The sequence below is a fragment of the Haemaphysalis longicornis genome, unplaced genomic scaffold (assembly GCF_048455015.1).
Source record: "Haemaphysalis longicornis isolate Haplotype H1 unplaced genomic scaffold, Haemaphysalis longicornis Haplotype H1 scaffold_12, whole genome shotgun sequence".
NCBI classification, from domain to species: domain Eukaryota; kingdom Metazoa; phylum Arthropoda; class Arachnida; order Ixodida; family Ixodidae; genus Haemaphysalis; species Haemaphysalis longicornis.
The window spans coordinates 95,177,023-95,198,867 of record NW_027526225.1 but is presented as its reverse complement, the minus strand read 5'-3'; the positions used below and the strand labels follow the sequence as shown (position 1 = coordinate 95,198,867).

Genomic DNA, 21,845 nt, shown 5'->3' with positions numbered 1-21,845 from the left:
AACAAAGTTTAGGCTAAAGATATGAGCAAATTTTATTTTTCTTGACTGTTGACGGCTGTTATCCCGAGACCAATACATACAAGCGCAAACCTTTTATTTTGACTTTACGTATCTTCAGAACGGGGCCTGCTGATAACTAAAAATTGCTGCGGCTTAGCTCCGCTAACCATGGATATCCAAAGAGAATTCTTGGCTTAGCTTGGCTAAGTCATTGTTTCACTTGGTTAAGCATTAATTGTATTATTCTTCCAAATCATACCTTTGGACGAATACTCCCGCGAAACGCTCAGAGCAGACGGGCCGGCCTCGCTCTCTTTCATGGGCAAGCTTGCTTGAACGCAACGAGCTTGCCCAACGAGTTACGCGCAACGAGTTACGCGGTCAGGCGCGAACCAGCTGCGGATAACGCATGCGCGAAGCCGGCAGAGGCGTCGGCAGTGGCGAACGCGGTCGTCGGCGGAGCTCGGTCCGGTGAGTTCCGGGACACGCCACCAAGGGTACGACGCAACTGTGGTCAAACGCAGGATAAATTTATAAAGCTTTGCTTTAATATGCTGACAATAAATACCCATGCGATCAGTCGTGTAAGCTTGAAGTTCAAATTATGTTTTGAACAGCGCGGGACTTTGGTGGTGACCCCGTGCTAGAAGCACGCAAACACGGACGTTAGTTTTCCAACGTTTCGCGCTTCGAAGACACGTGGAGCCTCGCGAGTTTTCGTTCGCAGGTAAACAAATACACGGAACCCTAGCCACATAGGCTTCTTCAAAAAACCCGTAGGCGAAAACTCTACAGCGGGGTTGGAGACGCGGCAAACCTCAAGTCTCAGCTTGTTTTATTCGACGGCAGAACAGATAACACCCTGCCACAGTCTGCCGGAGACACACATTCGGTAGCAGCGCAGGCGCTGTGGCCCTGCATGAGAACTTCGTAAGCAGAGTCAACGCACCGATGATTATGTGCGTGCCGCCGCGGCATTAAACTCATGGCGGCTTCGACTGCGCAACGCCAGCGCCAAGCAGTAAATTGCACAAATCGAGCTGGCACTGCCTTTTCCGAGAAACTGCGCGAAACGGAGGCGCTGAAAGTTTTGAATTTGCATATCTTTCTCGAAAACTACCACATGTGTAACGACCAAGGGTGCAACGACTCCATATAATCCCACGCAAGTTACTCGAAAGTCAAAAAAAAAAAAAAAAGATTCTATATAATCCATATATCCATATAATCCCACGCAAGTTACTCGAAAGTCGAAAAAGAAAAAAAAGATTTCATGGCGAGAAAATGCTATGTGACAGAGCAAGCGCTCTCTTAACCGGTGGTGTGCCTGGGAATGCTAATTTTTTTTACGACTTTATCACAACGTTAATTAGGGCCAGCCCGGCGCTAACTCGGGGGGGAAAATCACGCCGCCCGCATTTTCAGGGCGAAAGTTTCTGGCAGAACATTTTCGATTTTGTTATATTCAGCCCCGATGCCTGTCTGCTTTCTTAACGACGTTTCAGGGCATGTGGAGGATTTACAAAAAAGAAAATAAAAGGGTATCCGATGTAGGGAACATACGCACGTGTCCGAAGGGCAAAAATGTGCCCATGGCCGATGATCAAATTAAATCGGCTAATTAGGCAAGAAAAATGCAACGCGCCATTTCGTAAAAATATGCAGTCGCATAGTCTTGTAGCCGCACACGCCAGTCGGGCTTCTTTCCTCTTTCGTTCCTTCTTTCATCGTTTCTCTTTTTCTTTCTTCCTTGCCTTATCTTTTTATATATTTGCTTCTTTCTTTCTTTCTTTCTTTCTTTCTTTTTCCTTTCTTTCCATCTTTCTTTCTTTCTTTTTTTCTTTCTTTCTTTCTTTCTTTCTTTCTTTCTTTCTTTCTTTTTTTACCTCTCTCTCTTCTTTTGTCCCTTTGTCTTTACCTCCTTTCCTTTTCTTATATTTTTCCAGCTTGCCTTTCTGCAGCTCATAACAAACGTTTAGAAAAGAGTATGCTTGAAGTCAGGCCATCATTTTAATAACGACGCATTGAAGTATGAAAAATGATTTCAGCTGTAGGGTTAGCCTTCAGACCTTAAACACAGTATATTTCATAGATAAGCTACTAGTCTATCTTTCGTTTTGGTTTAAGTTTGGATTTATACTAAGTGCGTAGTCCCACAGCAAGGCTTTCCTTCTTTTTGCTTTTTAATTTTCTCTACGACGTTAAGGATTAGCACATCCTCATTTGATTAGTTGCTTGTAGGGTTTAACGCACCGACGCAACGCAGGCGATGAGGCGCGCCGTAGTGTAGGGCTCCGGATTAATTTTGATCACCTGGGGATCTTTACGTACGCCGAAATCTCGTACACACGGGCGTTTTTGCTTTTCGCCTCCATCAGAAAAGCGGCCGCCGCGGCCTGGAATCGAACCCGTGACCTCGTGCTCAGCAGCACAATGCCTTAGCCACTGAGCTACCGCGGCGGTTATCTTGATTTGTTTGTTTGCGTTTTCTTGTTTGTTTTTTGCTTGCTTGCTTGTTTGTTTGCTTGCTTGCTTGCTTGCTTGTTTGGTTGAATATTTGCTGATTTGCTTGCTTGTTTGCTTGTTTGTTTGTTTCCTTATTTGTTTGTTTGCTTATTTGCTTGTTTGCTTAATTATTTGCTGATTTGAATGCTTGTTTGCTTGCGTGTTTGTTTGCTTGTTTGTTTGTCTGTTTACTTTTTTTGCTTGCTTGTTTGTTTAAGTCCTTTTGTCTTTGTGTATCTTTTATGCACGCGGGGCTTTAGAACCCTTCATAGCCAACAGAAACTTACCATGCACCGAGAGTTAGCTCCTTTGTGAACGCTTTTTTGCAGACGATAACCCGGTGCGCGCTTTCGCCAACTCAGCCAACTAACGCTTTCCCGTTAGTTGGCTGACACAAAGCTTATATTCAATTTTAGCTTATTATACTTAATTAACCGGACATAAAAAATATGGTGGTGCAGTCTTTACCGCCGGGAAGGCTTATTATTTGCTTTTATGGCCAGAAAGTTCGCCTCCTCAACTTAGTTATCGGCGTAAATTAAACTGCACCTGCTTTATTCGGTGTGGTTATAGCTTTTCTAGAAAAAAATTGATCAATTATTCTGTGAAAGTAACGCGAACAACGTTTTTTCTGGTGGTTAATACTGACCGGCAAATATATTTTTAAATGTGGCCCTTGTACATGATGAAGATTAATTAATAGATTAACTTATTTATTACTGGTTCTGGCGAGATCCTAAAAATTGATTGATTGGATGGCTTAGATGACGAGCTAAGCAGGACAATATTGTGCACAGTTACTTTCGCCTCCCCCTTCTGCAGTACTTGTGGCGCAGGCGAGGATTGGAAGCACGTATTATGTGAATGTACACGGTATAGGGCAGCTAGGTCGTCTTTTAATGTCCTTGGGCTTTGCGCCCTCTAGAGGATGACGTGTTAGTGCCCTTGGTCTAACTATAAACGAGTATCTCTCCCCCTCTTGACACGGCGAGGGGGGGGGGAAATAACTGCCCACTGGTAAAGAAGCTTCAGCAAGATCTGTTCGTATTCAACTTAACGCAAGGGCGGCAAGGCCAAAGGACAGAAAATCGTTTTTCAGGATGCGAATACACAAACAACGTTGTTATTTCGGGTAATACAACGATGAAGATATGCAACTGCCGAAAAATATTTGCCGCCAGGTATGCGCAGTGAATTTTAAACATTTCACACAAGGTTTGGCAATAATGGCTGTCAACGACATATAGTGCCCACGTGGTGTCGCTTCAACATGAGGAAATACTCAAAGGTAAAAAACACAGATATCAAGGAGAATTGGTAAGCGGTAGAAAGAACTACCTATACCTCGAGAGCAATCTTTAAATTTGCAGAATAACAGTGCGCGACTATAACAGAACCTAACGGTGTGCCCTTACTCCAACACTTAAGGAACACCTGCTCATAGCGCCCAAATTATTCCCTCGGGGTTAACTCAACCCTTTTGGTTTCTTCCTAAATAAATAAAAATTCGGAAAATCGACTTTAAGTGCCTTCCCTAAGGGCCAGTGCTAATGACACCGTTTCGCACAAAGAAACATATAGTTTGTTAAGCACTTGACTTTTCAAAAGTCTGATAGAGTTTACAGCTATTTGTTTGCTCTTTCTGTAGCTAACCTGACAAAAGAGTCCGCGCTATGCCAATGGGATGAAATGCGGAGGGCATAGTAACAAAAGCCACAGCCACGCTCTGTTCCCTGACGAGGCAGTGCCCCCGGTTGCGCGGTAATTTGTCTCCGAAGGTACTGGAAAACGGCCATCCTCTGGACGTGGCACATAAAAAGGTTCTCCGTGGTGCTCATGCAAATTTCATTCCGTTCGTTGGAGGAACGCGCTGGAAGCGACGACAGTGGCGAGGGAATCTGGGCTCGGGATACGCCGTTATCCTTACATCCCCAATCGTTCGTTCTTTAATCACAACACATGATAACACTAAGCAAAAATCGCTTCAAAAACAGCAATCAACAAGCTTCGGTTATAAAAGAGGAACTCAAGAGATTAACTTTATGGGCAAATTTCAGCCCTTAGACGAGGCTTTATGTTGAGGAGCCCCCCAAAGACTAATTCTCTAAATCGTTGCGCTTGAATTATTGATGACGGGAAATATCGCATGATTAGAAAAAAAAAACGACTTGAGAACAAGGAAAGTTTTGGGCCACACACACACACACAAAAAAAGCCGTGATAATGAGCACTCTAGCCTTTCAAAGATGCATGTTTACAGTTTATTAGAAGCAAGCTTACTACTTCTTGTTCTTTACTTAGCAGCCGAGGAATACAAGATAACATCAAATCAGGCTCCACGGCAAACCTCGGCGTCAGGAGACCACCCTGCAGTAGAAAAAAAAAACACGTTTTATTAACACCCATTTGCGGAGGATCAATAGCAAGCTAGGATAACTGGTAGGTAGATAAGTGAGTAGCGATAATAAAACATACATGCCGTTAATTACACACAGTAATGGTTTGCTGGCACAGATATTCATCGAGCCTAATGTGATTGGGCACACTTGTTTGGCTCGGAACTTTAGGTTGTAAAAGTTAATAGGCTTCTTGGATTGCCGCCGAGAATGTGCGGTCGTGGGCTCTGTTGAGAAAGTCAAACCCACTGACTCCACAGATTGCCAGTGACGAGTTGGTGGTTGTCTGACACACGGCTTTTCCCGACAAGAGCGAAAGAACGAGACAGAGGGATTTATATTTGAACAAGCCAGGTGCGGTACAGGTTAGAGAAAACGAACAAAGGTGAGAGGTAAGTCAAAATAGTACAAATACGAGAGAGTTAGACGTTACAGAATTGGTACAGTTTTCGTGTACTCCACCGACCCCTTCATCGATGGCCTGACTACTTCCACTCAAATTTGAACAGAAGTGTAAAGTAACCATTCGAGTAAAAGGTATGCGCAAAAATGGAGCGAGCGCTCATTGCGTGCTGAATATGCTTGGTCCCATATCCAATACACTCGCTGGCGTAGTCATCTGATCCAGTAGCTGGCCTCGTATAGAACACCGTCGGTCAGCGACCCTTACCATACCAACGATGGCAAAAAGCGATTTTTCGGCCATTCCCGGAGAGATTGACTGTGGCGTCATTGGCCTTTACGGTCAATAGAATACCATTGCTGCCTCGTCCTTCAAGCTCCCTCTTCGACATGAAACTTGCGTCTTTTTTTTAACTTTTCTAGCGCATTGCCCGCAGCTGTCGCAGCTAGGGGCTCAATTTATGGAAGTGGTTGTGTGAGGTGAGGATTGCTGTGGCGCTCAATCCGCGCTTTTGACATTCCGAATTTATTGAGCAATGAAGCATCGTGATAGAAATGATCGAATGAAGGTGGGGTTTGCAGCATTTGGCGCTGCATTTTGTTCCTTTCTCCGGCACTGTAAAAGGAAATGTTATCTCAAAACACATTTTATGGGGCTCAGTCAAAGAAATGCGAGCTGTAAACGCCGCGATGGCACCCCCGAATTGATGTGCTTTCCTATTTACAATAATCTCCAAAGTTCTGAAGTTTAAAGCGAATTTAAATTCATGAGCGCCGAAGTCTTTTTTTTTAGCTGTTCTGCTTAGAAGTTGTACTATTTCGACTGTAGCCAGACTATCGTGTGATAACTATAAGAAAGCTCAAATTTGAGAGGCCTACTCAGCAAAATTGTGTTCCTCAACATACAGCTGAACACATCTTAACAAAGCTATCGAGATTCACCTGTTATTTTATTAAAAGAGAACTTCGTAAAGCAGAGGAAGCTTTCAGTGTGCGGGTGACTGCAGGGAAAATCAAAATTTTAAAATTTAAATATTCCGTTGTGGTTTCCGAAAACCAAGGTTAAACCAGAGTTATGGTTCATAGCTATCATTTCAGTACAGGCGATGATCATAATTGCATATCGCATTTAGAAACGACAGCAGTTACGCAGCAGGATGATCAAGATGATGATTTATGGTGGTGACGCTTTGAAGTAATTCCGGATATTTTTTGTTTGTTTATGCTCGCTTCTGCCCGTAACGCATTTGGGTGGCTCTCCGCTTTCTTGGGGACAAATCCTTAAATCACTGCTCAAATCATTGTCCTCAATGACTTTTTCATGGGTAGCGAGAACAAGCTGCAGCATCTCGCTACGCACTATCACGGGAAGAGGGATACAACCAGCGAATGTCTGCCATAAGCAGGAATGTGTGACGTCATTACTATCGGCGTCAACACTGAAGTGTTTATTACGGCCCTCCATTTATGAGGAGTAAGTTATCCCCCTTCCCCCTTCCTGTCGCGTAAGAGCGGAGAGCTGATAGGGATGAGGGCGAGGCTGATGCGATTTTATGGTTGGTAGAAGTAGGCATATACAAATTTTCGCTGTGCCAGTCGTGCCTTATTATTTCGGATAACAGGGAAATGAGAGAGACTTCCTAATCGGTACTCTTCTGGGTAAATTTTTGTCGGCTGCATCGCATAATGCTCACCTAAATGTATAACGCGCCCGCCTGCAGATCTTTTTTATTGCTAACGTAATTTTTTTTTAAAACCTCCTGTCGAGAATAGTAGAATAACAGCAATAGTATTATTTCTTTGCGAATATAACAACTTGTACGAAATGGAAAACGAAACAGCTGCCACTAAACTATTCCTATTTTTTTACCTAAAATAGCGTGAGCAAAGGCTAACGTTCGTAATGTGACAAGGTGGCTGGGTTAGTTGCTTCTACACAGTACAGTGTTTCAACTCCCGTTTACACACTGTCATATATGTTAGGGACATCTTGTTTCGAATGAAATCAGGCGCAAAAGTTTATGCGTGTTACCGCGATTTGCAACTCTGGAATACATCAATTTCCCACGAGCCCTTCATACGAGCCACTGACGAATTCGAGTTAATAATGCAATGTAGATGTAGTTCTGATTTAGCTAACCACATTAATTACAAAACACAAACAACTGTCCACCCTCGGTGGTGGCTTGTTCTTCGTAACGCCGATCTGTTGTTAAGACAGGCCTGTTCAATTATGGGCGGAGAGAATTTTCGTCTCTGTGAGTACGCCCGCCAAAGAGCAGCGTACCCTTCCCGGACAGCCCGCGCTAATTGAATCACCAGTCGCATATGTTAACGCAAGCACGAACTCTTACGGCGGTGCACGCGAACGCTTGTGGAAAACAGTCATCTCGAAAGTTTAGATCCAGACAGGCCGAAACATTCTGCTAGGGTGTGTGAAATATGCCTTAAGGAAAAGAACTTGCCGACATTCAGCGCCTCAAGCGAGCCAAGGGCAGCGTTTGCTATGCGGAAAAAAATGCAAAGCCTTTTTCCTAAAAGAACAATTGTTAAAACGCTGAACTTGCTCCTGTAAAACCTGAGTCAAAGCCCAAGTCCAAATTTCAAAATCCTTCGACCCTGTCGGAATGGTGCAGTAGGATAGACTTCGGCTTCATATAACTCGAGGCACGCCTGCTGGATTCCGACAACGGGAAGCGTTTCTTTTCCGGGGCCTTTTGCGTGGTTGGCTTTCCTGAACTGCGTCATGGGCGTAATGATGTGGATCTTGTACTTGAACTCTGTAATTTGAAGATATTAACTTTCGACCAAAGCTAGCTTCGCTTTTAGATGCGACGCTGAGAGGAGCATCTCTTGCCGGCGGCCCTGTCCTGCGTGCGTCCGTCGTCCGCGTCCACACAGCTGCGTCTCTCCTCCGCTCGCCTTGATGATGATGATATCTGGATTTTAATGGCGCAAGGCCAGCTAAGGGCAAAGAGCGCCAAACAAAAGTGATTTCATGACAGCGATGTGAAAGTAAAAGTAGAGAGGGTTTCAGTAAACATACACAAACTAAAACAAGCTAATGAAGATGATTGGTGTAAAGGGCCAGGATGTCATGATGCATGATAAGAGATGAGATGCAAAAAATTGACATCGGTAAGAAACTTAAAAACAAGCTTGGTGGAAAACATGGGCTCGTCTCCTAGAAAGTACAATGGGTGAAACGGAACGTGTTGTCTGTATAGTTGTGGGAAGTGTTTGCGTCGTGTTGTGTCAAGTGCCTTGCATTGGATGAGTACGTGGATTACGGATAGGCCCTCTCCACACCTGCTGCACATGGGTCTTGGAGATCCAGTGAGCAAGTGCGAGTGTGTTGCATGTGTGTGGCCTATCCGTAACCTTGCTAGGGTCACTTCAGTGTGTCTGTTGTGTGAGTCAGTTGTGTATCGTCCCAAGTGTGGCTTTATTACGTGTAGCTTGTTGTCTGACTGTTCACTCCAGTGTGTTTGCCATGTTTTACGTAGGTGTTGTCTGATGATTGGCTTCATGTCAGTGTACGGTACTGTTGCTATGTCTAGAGTGTTTCTCAGTGCAGCAGCAGCGGCCATTTCATCAGCAAACTCATTGCCCGCGATGCCAGCGTGGCCTGGAACCCAGCAGATGGTAACATTCAGACCAGACGCATACGCTGACATCAAAGATTTAAAAACCAGATTGACAATGTAATTTTTTGAAGACCTTTGGGATGATAATGTACGCACGACGCTTAGTGAATCCGTGAAAATGATGGAATTTGCGATGTGATGTTCATTGATGTGATTTAAAACAAGGAGTATACCATATGCCTCCGCTGTAAAAATGCTAGAATTCACATGCATGGTTTTACAAGCACTGAAATTGGGTCCGTGTGCAGCACAAGACACCGCAATGGATGTTTTTGAGGCATCAGTAAAAAATTCTGTTGCCGCATATTTCGCCTGAAGATACATGAAATGCTGCAAAACGGCAGTTGTGGGCACCGTGTTTTTCTTAAATTGCGTAAACGACAAATCACACAATACGGGACGAAGATGCCATGGGGCTATAGAATCAATGAGAGATGTTGTAAAAGTGTCTAAAAACGAGACAGAAAGTTCAGAGGCTTTCTCCCTCACCCTGAGCGAGAAAGGCGCAGAAATAGATGGACGATTTAAAAACAGTTGGGATGTAGATGTATCGTTCATTATAGACTTAATGGGATGGTGAGACATTGATGAAACTTTAAAAGCATATAGCAAATCCACATACTCGCGCTGGTACCCTAGACACCATCTGTCACACTCGACGTACAGACTTTGCACGGGGCTAGTCCGGAAAGCACCAGACGCAAGTCGAAGGCCCAAGTGCTGCACTGGGTCGAGCATTTTCAAAGCAGTTTCCCTTCCTGAACCATACAAAACACTCCCATAGTCTAACCTCGAGCCTACCAGGCTGGTAAACACTCGCAGCAGAAGTTGTTTGTCAGCACCGTACGAGTGATGCGACAAGACCTTTAGAATATTCAGTGTTTTAATACATTTTTGTTTTAGTTGTTTGATATGAGGGATAAAGGAAAGTTTTTCATCAAGGACTATACCTAGGAACTTGTGTTCTTTTTTGACCGGTATCGAGACACCATTCAGTTTGATGTCTGGATCTGGCCTCATCCCACGCCTTTTGGAGAATACAACACAAGTGCTCTTAACTGGGTTTAGCTTAAAACCGTTCTGATCAGCCCAGCCAGCTAGCTTATTAACACCAAGCTGGACTTGGCGTTCGCAAATTGACATATTACACGACTTAAAAGATATTTGAACATCATCTACATATATTGTACAGGAAATGGTTCGTGGCAACGCCTTTCGAAGTGAGTTCATCTTGACTATGAACAACGTACAACTCAAAACGCCACCTTGAGGCACACCATTTTCCTGCACAAAAACATTTGAAAGGGCAGTACCAACTCTTACACGAAAGGTTCGTTCTGCCAGGTAGCTATAAAGAGTGTTAAACATATTGCCCGAAACACCAAATGATTTCAGGTCGCTAAGTATCCCGTATCGCCAAGCGGTGTCGTAGGCTTTCTCAAGATCAAAAAAGACCGTTGCACAAAACTGTTTGTGGACAAAGGCATCCTTTATATACGACTCAAGGGCGACGAGTTGGTCGTTTGTGGATCGCCCCACCCTGAAGCCGGCCTGGCAGCTCTCGAGAAGACCATTGTATTCTAAGAAGTACACGAGTCTCCTGTTAATCATCTTCTCGAGAAGCTTGCACAGGCAGCTGGTGAGGGCGATGGGTCGGTAACTGGCGGGAGAAGACGGGTCCTTACCCTCCTTCAAGAACGCCACCACAATAGCCTCCCTCCAAGATTTTGGAATGTGCCCCGAAAGCCATATGTTGTTGTATAAGTGTAGGAGTGTTTCAAGAGTATCTGGGTGTAGGTGTTGTATCATTGTGTATGTAATCTGGTCTGCGCCTGGAGCTGAGGGTTTACATGTGCTCAGGGCAGCCTTCAGCTCATAGAGAGTAAATTCAGAGTTGTAACCAGAATTTGACCTGTTATTATCACGTAAGGACTTCTTTTCACAAGCGGTTTTATGTCTCAGGAAAGTGTTTGTGTAGTGTGCAGAGCTGGAAACGTGTTGAAAGTGTTGTGCAAGTGTGTTAGCCTGGTCTTCCAGTGTGTCCCCTGTTGTACTAACCAGGGGCAGGCTGTGTGTCTGTTGTCCTTTTAGTTTTCGTATTCGTGTCCAGACTTTGTGTGTGTCTGTGTATGAGTTAATAGATGTAAGGAAGGTGCGCCAACTCTCTCGTTTTGCCTCACGGCGCACACGTTTTCCAAACGCCTTGGCCCGTTTGAACAAAATAAGGTTGCCCGACGTGGGGTACCGTCGAAGGATACCCCACGCCTTGTTCTGGGCCTCTCGCGCCCGCCTACAGTCCTCATTCCACCACGGCCTCCGCTGGTTGCGCGGGGCACCAGAGGCGTGGGGAATGGACTTTTCGGCGGCGTCGAGGATGTGCGCCGTGAGGAGTTGGGTAGCTTCTTCAACGTGAAGGTGTCCTATGGATGTGTGGTGTAGTTTGGATGTCTCTGTAAATGTATTCCAGTTAGCTCGTGCTTCATTGAACCTATTATGAGAAGATGAACTGCTTGGGCCTTTACCTATATATGTAAGTGAGGTGGGGAAGTGGTCACTGCCATATGGGTCAGTGCCCACACCCCACTCAAGACATGGAAAAAGAACTGCGGAGCCAATCGCCAAGTCAAGACATGAGTATGTGTTGTGTCCTATGTTATGGTATGTAGGCTGTTTATTGTTGAAAAGGCATGCTCCTGAAGATGTAAGGAATTTTTCTATCAGGCGACCTCGGGCATCCGTTCTGGAAGAGCCCCAAAGAGAGTTGTGAGCATTAAGGTCGCCTGTAAGGATGTATGGTTCGGGCAGCTGGTCAACCAGCGCCTCGAAGTCGGAGCTCGTAAGTGAAACATCAGGAGGAATGTATATGGAGCATACCGTTATCAACCTATTAAATATTATTAAGCGTATTGCTACAGCCTCAAGCATAGTGTTCAAGGTGACAGGGTGGCATGCTAAGGATTTCCGGACGATTATGGCCACACCGCCAGAAGAGTGTGTGCAGCCATCCCTGTCTTTCCTGTATACCAGGTAACTATTCAAGAAATTTGTGTTCTTGGAATTCAGGTGTGTTTCCTGAACACACATTACACTTGGCTGATTAGCATGCAGAATCTCATAGACGTCGTCAAGATTATTTAGAAGGCCTCTGCAGTTCCATTGTACTATGTTCTCTCTTCCCATTATGAAGTGTTCGGAGCTACTGGACTGTGTTGTTTATGTGTCGTCTTTCGGGGCTGTGACTCTCGTCTTTTTTGGCTTGTCGGGAGGCTTTGGCGTCGGGACGCGTTCCTTGCGGTGCACCGCAGACAAGAACGGACCGACGTCCATTTCATCCTCGGATGTCCTCGGAGCGCCTGAGGGATCAGGCTCCTTGGACCGCGAACCCTTTGGGGCGCGCTTTTCCTTGCCCGCAACCACCGAGGGGTTCAGGAACGCCTCGGATGGCACAGGCGGTGCGGTGAGGGTGGGAGCTGCCGCTGGGTCCCCCAAGTCCATCTCCTCTGCGCCCTCGCCTGTGGCTTGGGACGCTGGAGTGGAAGTGGAGGATGCAGCATCGCTTCCACCAGACGTGGTTGACCCCACAGCCGCTGCTGGCTCAGCGAGCGGTGCGGAGGCGGGTTGGGCTGCCCGAGGCAACCCAGGGGGGGGCGGGGGCGGGACCAAGTCCGACTCGCGGTACTGGGTCCCCGCAGAAACCACACGCCGCTCCGCCCCCCGGCGAGCTGCGTCGGCGTACCTCCCCAGAGGGAAAGAGGCGAACCTCTTCCGCGCCTCTGGGAAGGTGATGTTTTCAGTGACCTTGATGTTAATGATTTTCTTTTCTAATTGGAACTTTTCACATTTTCTGGAGTAGGCCGCATGTGGGCCCTGGCAGTTTACGCAAAGAAGTTGTTGAACGTTACAGTTGTCAGACGGGTGGTCGTGCTGGGCGCATTTTGCGCAGGTAAGTCGGCCGCGACAGGAGTTTGTGCCGTGCCCGAACCGTTGGCACTTGAAACAGCGCCGCGGGTTCGGGATGTACGGCCGGACTGAACATCGGATGTAACCTGCGTTGATGAATTCTGGAAGGATGGACTTGTCAAAGGTTAGGATGAGGTGCTTTGTCGGTATTTGTTTATCGTCTCTGCGGATGGTTATGCGCCTGACCGCTGTTACGCCCTGACTACGAAGGCCCTCCAGCAGGTCAGCTTCAGATTCATTTAGCAGGTCATACTCGGAAATCACGCCCTGGGAGCTGTTTAAGCTGCGGTGGGGCGTGACTCGGATTGGCAGATCGGCGATGCTGGTTTGAGCAAGAAGTTTATTGGCCTGATCCTGGCTACTGACCTCGACAAGAATTTCACCGGTTCGTTGTTTTTTGGCCTTATACGACCCTCCAACAATACCGTCAAGAAACTTTGAAATGAGAAATACAGACTGTGAAGCAAGAGGTTTTGATTGGTCTACAGATTCCATCACGATGAAGCGAGGATAGTTGTTCGGTTTCGGAGGACTCAAGTTAGGAAGTGGTGGAAAAGAAACTTCGGTGCGGCCCCTTTTCGGGGGCCGATCACGTTTGGGGGGGGGTTTAGAGAATGCCATACATCATAGTATAGAAGCAGGGGACGGGGGTTCTTTCTTCTCAAACCTTACCCTGATAGCCTGAGAGGTCCCGGAGCTCCCTGCCTGGTAAACAGACAGGGAGCCCATCCGCCGGAGCTTGACCTGGGCTCCGACGGCCACCGTTCATGGTTTCTAACCCTCCACCTATAAACACATCGCCACGGTTGGATCCAGCTTATGTTTGGGGGCTCGGGGTCCGCGGTATCGCCAGTACCGTCACCAAGATTGCTCAAGGTGCCCCGTGCGGGGCTCCGCTCGCCTTCTCTCCTCTCTCCGATAGCGAACACTCTCTCCCAACATCTGCGGTCGCGCTGCGCGCGGGGCCGCGCGCGGCGCTGCGCATGGCTGCGCACTGTGCTCATATTCAGTACTCTCTCTCTCTCTCTCCGTGGTCTCCTCTCCTTCGGGCGCGCTGCGCATAGAAGCGGAGTGCCGCGCTCCGGCCGGTCTCTCAGTCGACGGTCGTCCGCGCTTGCGCTTTCTCTCTTGCCGTACCCGACGATTGCTTGTTGCGACGCCAATGGAACCCCCTTCAGCGTAGCATCACACCAGGGTTCCCGCGGGGAGAGGTGGGCGTAATTTTTTAACCACCTTTCCCTTCCGAACCGATCACGATCATTGTATTTGAAAGTTGGTCTTCATTCAGTCTGTTTTGTAGAAAAGTAGCCATCAGTGAGGCTTAGAATGCTGTGCTTCATTATGGACAAAGTAGCGGCTACAGTAATAGTTACAATGAACTACAGCATGTAGGGGGGTAACTTTTTTGATTCTGAAGAGCAAAATAACTTTTGGCTGGTTCAATGACAGTTCACCAAGGAATAATGACAAATAACTGTCACATTGTGCGTAGCATTAACAGTTCAATCGCTTTCGGCCCCCTTCATCTTAGGGCGGTTGCCTTCTACTGCGTTGCAAGCCCAAAGCGCGAGACAAAAATGTGCTGTACATCTTTCGAACGCACGACACGGGGTGCTTTTCTATTCTACAAACATGCGAACGACTCGTAGGCAAGCGCGATCATTTCAACGCGTGCGTGATAAGCAAGGCTATGGGAAATAGCAGCTGCCGACGCCTTTTGCTCACGTGTAATAGCTCTGTGAGTCTCAATGGCGTTGCACAGTCCCAATAACGAGTATTTTTCATGTGTGCTAATGTCTGAACTTCTTCGAAATGCTCCCTGAAGAGCTGCAGGAGCTGCTCGTCTACGATCCGCGAGCCACGATCCGCCACCACCGCCAGTTCTATATTTGCGTAGCAAAGCTCCTGTGCCATTCAACAACTACCGCTGTAAGCCGACGACTAATGTATGCGTAGGATCCACACCGCTGCAGGCAGCGTCTCGGTGGTTTCTACCTGTCGGATGAATGGCTTTCACATGCATGCGCGAGGAGCAGAAACGACAAGTATCTTCAATTCGGGTTTTCATTCACGGCAAAATTCACCAGTGATGACGAACTCTTCCGCAACCCTGCGGCCTAAAACATGTGCAAGAGTCTAAGACAAAATCTTAACTTGGAACAGTTGTCCTAATGACTGTGCTTCAGTAGCGCAGCCGCCTAAGCTCGATATTCAGAAGCTCCCGACTGGCAAAATAGCGTTTTAGGGGCGAAGCTCCTAAAGCCATGGGTCTGTCCATCCCTTGTGTCTCGTGGTACGTGACCGCCGCATGCTTTCGGAGATGTCGCAAAGTGGGCCGCGTTGCACGCGCAAGAACCGGCTGCAACCGGAAGCGCAAACTCGGCACCGGGAGCGCTAGCTTGTCTGTGTTCGCCAACGGAGGCGCGAGCGCACGTGCACTGCGAGGAGGACATCACGCAAGAGATCACGCCACGAACGCAGGCAGTCGTTCTGGGAGATCGAACGAGACGCAAGGACCTTTGCTCGTTTCCTCTCGTCTTGTTCGGGCACAAGTTCGCCCTAAATAAAAGTTCTTTCTTTACCGTTTTGTCCCATCCTACGTGACAAATTGTGGTGGAGGTGCGGGGTAGTCCTCGATGGCGCGGGGTCTTTCACCAGGTCTGGGCCTGGGAGCATTGACTTCGAAGCCCCGTAGCCCGAGTTCCCTGTAGGCACACCGACGGTACTTGTGTCCTGCCTCGCCACAGTGGTAACAGAGGGGGAGTTGATCGGGCAACGAGTCACCGGATGGAGGAGGTGGTTTTTGACAAGGCTGCGGAGCGGAGGGCGCGCAGGGCGGCGGCAGCGCGTGCTCGCCGACAGGATGCCGCCGTGCGCGAAAGAGAGGCCGAAGCATCTCGTCAGGCTGCGCGTCGACGTCGCCAAGATCCTGCCGTACGAGTGGCAGAATCGCGCCGTGAAGCTGAGCGCCGCCAAGATCCTGCTGTACGGGAAAGCCAAGCCGAAGCTGCGCGTCAACGTATCCAAGATCCGGCCGTACGTGCAAGACGGGCCGAAGCTGCACGTCGACGCCGCCAAGATCCCCCTGTACGCGAAAGAGAGGCCGCAGCGGCACAACAGCGGCGCGAAGCGGATCCGCAGAACGTGAGAGTTCGTGAGGCTGCAAGCGAGCGCTCGTATCGGCAGGCAAACCCCGATGCAGTGAGAGCTCGCGAGGCGGCTGCAAAACGCATCAAGCGAGCTCAGCCCGAAGCTGCCGACGCGCGGTGTAAGCGCGACTTTCTAGACGTTTCGTTCGGCCACAGTTGTGATGTGTGCGACAGATTGTGGTTTTCCAACAATTTAGTCACGATTTCTTCCATTAAGAACGACAACGCTAGAGCCACTGCCATCGCCATGCTTCAGTCCGCGTTCCCCACCGCCGCTGTCAGCAGTGAGTACAAAGTTTGTGCGAGCTGTAAAGGGTCCCTGATGGCCGGAAAAGTGCCTTCTATGAGCGTCTCCCATGGTTTCAAATATCCACCGAGACCGGATCACTTGCCTCTGCTGAACCCCGTGGAAGAACGACTAATTGCGCCTCGTCTACCGTTCATGAGTATAAGGCGGTTGACACACGGGAGCGGTCAGTACGGCATCAAGGGACAAGTGGTTAACGTTCCGATAAACGTCCCCAACACTGTGCAATGTCTACCCCGTAACGTTCCCGACGACGTGGCCATCGACGTCCATCTGAAACGCCGGCTCGTGTGCAAACCATCGTACAGGAAAGGTCTCGTCAAGAAACGTAACGTCCACGAGTGGCTCAAACACCTCGAGCATTCTCATTTGTACAAGTACCTGCAAATCAAAATTGATTGGAACCGCCTCACGAACTTCCAAGACGACGGTGACGTGGACGACGACGACATCGAGCCTGTGCCGGAGGTTACCGACCTAAACGATTCCATGCAGGCGATGATTGCTCTCAACACGATGGCGCATACCATGATCTTTGACGACGGAGCCTGCGACATCACTGACAACAACAGTGACGGCGACGCTGCGGCGGGGAGAAGACGGCGAAAAGTGCGGTGGAGAAGGCGGCGGTAAAGGCGGCACAATCTGCAGCAGAACTAATCGAAGGTACGCACAGTCTTCACTTGGCACCCGGGGAAGGGCAGATTCCCATCTCTCTGCTCTTGGACGAGTATGCCGAACAGTTCTCGTTTCCACAAATATACCTCGGTGTACCCCGCGTAATTACCCGACCCAGACCGACCCCCTTCACAAAGGCGAGTAGCGAGATTCGTCGTACCGATCGTCGCGGAGTGCGTCCCGATCACGTCTTGTACATGCCCATGAAGGTCATGCGTCACAACGTTGCCGGCAAGACCATGACGTTCAGGACCAACTCCATCACCAATGCGATTACGGGGCAGCAACTCGAGAATGCAGAATTCATAGACGAGGTCCTCAACCGAGATCTCGGATTCATGAGAGGCATACCAAACACCGTGCAATACTGGCAAGAACGACGAAAACAACTCTTTGCAATGATTCGTCAGTTGGGTAAGACTCACGCATTTCTCACGCTTTCTGCCTCCGAACTGCACCGGGACAGACTCGTCGAAACGTTGGAGCGCTTGCGAGTGGGACCCTAAGGAGTGGCGCGAGCCGTTGGAGAATTGAATTCCATGCAACGCGTCGAACTGGTCAACAACCACCCGGTTGCGTGTGCAATTTACACACATCGAATCTTCAACGTGCTTCTTAACATACTGAAAGACAAGAGATGCTCCCCGTTCAAGCCTTACCTTGTGTTGGACTTCTTCAAGCGGGTCGAATTCCAACAGCGCGGTAGCGCACACATTCACACCATTCTGTGGCTCGATAACGCCCCGCAAGAAGAAGTGTCTAGCAACATGCCGCGCACGCTGGAAATGGTCGAATCGTTGCTCACTCTCGACACGGACCTTCTGAAGAGAGAGAGGACCCAGCTGCACGCTCACACCCACACTTGCTATAAGCGTGGACGCACCAAGTGTCGTGTCGGAGCGCCGTTCATGCCCAGTAACGACACTACGATTGTAGTCCCATTTCCTCCGACCGATGACGAGGCCGCGAAGGCACATCACCAGAAACTCAAGCAACGGTACGAGGACATGCACCACGCTTTGGAGAGAGGATCGTTCGACTCGTTGGAAGAGTTTCTCGCCGCGTTCAACGTTCGGTCCGACGCAGAATACATGGACATTCTGAGAGCCGGATTTACGCGTCCCTGCGTTCTACATCGTCGCACCCCGGCGCAAAAGATGGTCAATCCCTTCAACCCCTGGATCGCCAAGGTCCTGGATTCTAACGTGGATCTTCAGGTGATCCTAGACCATTACGCTTGTGCAACGTACGTCGTCGATTACGTGAACAAGGCGAATCGCGGCATGTCGAAGCTACACAAGGCCGTGATGCAAATTCTAGAGGAAAAGCCAGAAACGGAATACGCTGCCGTCGTACGCTCTCTGGGAGTGACCATGCTCAAGGGGGTCGAAATGTCGGCGCAAGAGGCTGCCTGGTTCCTCTTGGGTCAGGAAATGTCGGAAAAGAGCCGTGAGGTCGTCTACATACCCACGTGTTACCCGGAGGAACGAGTCCGCGTACGTAAGACCAACGAGGAATTGGCAAAAGTTGGCGCCTCGTCCACCGACGTCTGGAAGCTCAACATCGTCCAGAGGTACGAGGGCAGGCCGCCCGAAATGGAAGACGTTTGCCTTGCCGACTTTGCGAGCAAGTACAAACGCGGATACGGTCTTGCGAGCACCCCGTCATCATTCGCTACCGTCATTACAGTGCCGCAGATCGACCTGAGGATTACATGAGAGAACAGGTCCTCCTTTACGTACCCTTCAGGAACGAGACCGTCAACGTTCTCTATCATAACAAATACTTCGAGACGTACGATGCCAACAAGGATCTCATTGCTACAAAACATCGCGAATACAACATCGGTAACGACGACGACATTGTAGCTCAGTTGATCGAAGAACACAGGATACAGCAGCAACGAGAAGAAGATGCCCCCGCCGCCGTTCGCGACGATTCCGCCACCGCAGTTTCCGTTCCAGTCGCCGACGAAGACGCCGACCTGTTGCCCAACGAAGAGGTGGCGCGTGCCGTCAAAGTCCATGTGCCGCAGTGCGCAAAAGAGAAGGTGTCATGGATAGAGAGGCATATGCCAGACTCATGCGCATGACGAATGCGGAACAGTACGAGTTGCTTCGAGAAATCCTCCACAGACAAACGACGCCCGGAGCACCTCCGTTACGCGTCTTCTTGACGGGACCTGCGGGGTGCGGTAAAACGTTTCTCCTGAGGCTCGTCATGGACGTTTACAACCGCTATAACGATAACACAGCTGTGTACAATGCATTCGTCATTTGCGCGAGCACGGGAAAGGCCGCCGTGGCTGTTGGAGGAACCACCGTACACTCTGCCTTTCAGCTCACTCGCAACAAGAAGGACCATGGATTGCGCGACAGCGAACTCAATACCTTTCGAGTTGCTTTCCGTAACGTCAAGTGCATCATCGTTGACGAAGTTAGCATGATGTCGTCCGACATCCTCAATGCCATCGATTGTCGTCTCAAGCAAATCACACAAAAGCTAGAAGAACCCTTCGGAGGACTCGACGTCATCATGTGCGGTGATTTGCGCCAGTTACCACCAGTCCGCGCGAGCGAGGTGTACAAGAGGTGCAGAGAAGTGGGTGGCCTCTTCGGGACCGTAATCAAATGGCAATACCTCGATTACTTTCCGCTCGTCCAAGCCGTCAGACGATCCGATGTCTCCTTCTCGGCTCTCCTTACTAAGATCGGAGACGGAAGAGCGCTTCTGGAGGGCGAGGTTCGACTACTCGAGAGCCGTTTCATCACCGCAGAAGGAGCCTTGGTTCGTGCGTCCTCGGCGATAAGAATGTTCTACTCAAACGACGAGGTCAATAAATTCAACACTTTCGTTGCACAGCGAGCGGGAAAAGACGTCGTATCACTGAAATCCGACGACCAATACTTTTGGTACCGTAACGAAGACGATCTAGTCAGGGCAAAGGCAAAAGTTGAGAAGATGTCGCATACCGAGTTTGGAAACCTCCCTCGCGAAATTCTCATCGTTTTCGACAAACCGTACATGCAGACTTACAACGTTGCCGTCATGGACGGTCTCGTCAACGGGGCAGTTGGGATTCTCAAGGCGTGCGAGAGATCGGTAATCGACGGCCACTTCCCCAAACGCCTCTGGTTGCACTTTGACGACGCTGCGACCGGTAAGCTTACTCGTCTTGACTCCAAGCCACTGATGCTGGAAGCCAGGCGGAGCGGTCACGCCATCCACGATTCTTGGGTTCCCATCGAACATAAACCTGCCACAGTAACCTTGGATCCCAAGCTTGGCATTACTTGCAAGAGAAAGCAGTTCCCCCTCGTTCAGGCCAGTGGCATTACGGTCCACAAGTCACAGGGGGGAACGTACTCGTCAGTCGTCTACGAATACGGCAGAACGCACCCCCAGAAGTTGGTGTACGTCGCACTCAGTCGATGCACCAACTTAAATAACCTGCATCTCACGAACGCTAAAGGAGATCACAAATTCTACCACACAGATACAAATCAAGACATGGCGATGCTGCGAGAGTTTCAACGTCTAGAACAACATCGACTACCCACATTGACGCAGCGGTATCTATGATCGCTGCGAGAAGACGTTGACACTTCTAACGATTTCACCATCGTCCTCCTCAACGTTCGTTCTTTCACTGCCCACGTACGCGACATAGAAAGGGACCCCATACTGACCGCAGTCGACGTCCTGTGCTTTACCGAGACGTGGAACGCCACACAACCCTACATCAAAGGATACGTTCCAGTCGTGTGTATCGATGAATCGGACCGTCCTGCAGGTGGTGTCGCCATGTACGTGAAGCAAAATGTGCCTGCTCAACATCTCGACGTACCACTCACGTATGAAACTGACAACGGAGAATACGCAGCCATCAAACTCTTTGACTCTGGAATCGTAGTCGTGACCGTGTACCTCGCATCCAACCTGTCCATCGGGGACGTCAAGTCGTTCATAGACGCTGCGTTACGTGACTACGACGACAAGTACAAGAGCCGTCCGTTTGTGCTGGTTGGGGACTTCAACGTGGACCTCATTGCCGATGACTGGATCGTGCAGCACATGCTTTCCAAATACGCACTCAGATGTATCCATATGAACCCTACCACGATCCGAGGAACGTGTATAGACTTAGTGTTTGCAAACTTCCCATTGCAGCCAGTACAAGAACCTCTCTCGCTTCATTTCACAGATCATAAAGCCGTCGTAATGAAGGGACCTCGCAATCCAGTCATGACAACGACGAAATGAAAAGAACAAACGAAGAAACGAAACAACAAACGAACAAGAACAAAATAAAAGAACAAAATAAAAGTTGATTTGTACAATGTACGCACACAGTCTTACGTCTTTCTTAATGATGTAATGGGCGAACTTTCACGGGAGAGTTACGGTTACCGATGATCTCCCCCTCTCGAGCTTCGCCCCACTTATCATCATTCATTCCGTGGATATGGTGTGATTTTTTTATTTTTACATTTGCACCAGGAACCGCTTGCACTGTGTTACCAGCGCTGGAAGAATGGCGTCAGAAACACACCTTGAATACCCCCGAACACACCCACGCACACCCACAAGCACGCCTACACGCAAACAACACACAGAACACACACGCAACACAGCGCACAAGCAACACACGCACACACAACGCAACGCATACAACACAAAACACACACAACACACCACACAACACAGACACAAAACGCAACATACACAAACAACACAACGCACACACAACGCAACACACACAACCCACCGCAAAACCCAGCACAGACACAAAACACAACAA

General features: G+C 48.8%; 1 protein-coding gene across 1 annotated transcript; it reads left to right on the top strand.

Moving 5' to 3' along the window:
• The first annotated feature begins 15,451 nt into the window (after positions 1–15,451).
• LOC144162186 (uncharacterized) lies at positions 15,452–16,999 on the top strand. The gene has a single exon (XM_077692659.1). It carries the CDS (start codon positions 15,698–15,700, stop codon positions 16,997–16,999), a length of 1,302 nt encoding a protein of 433 aa, XP_077548785.1. The 5' UTR covers positions 15,452–15,697.
• The last annotated feature ends 4,846 nt before the right edge of the window (positions 17,000–21,845 follow it).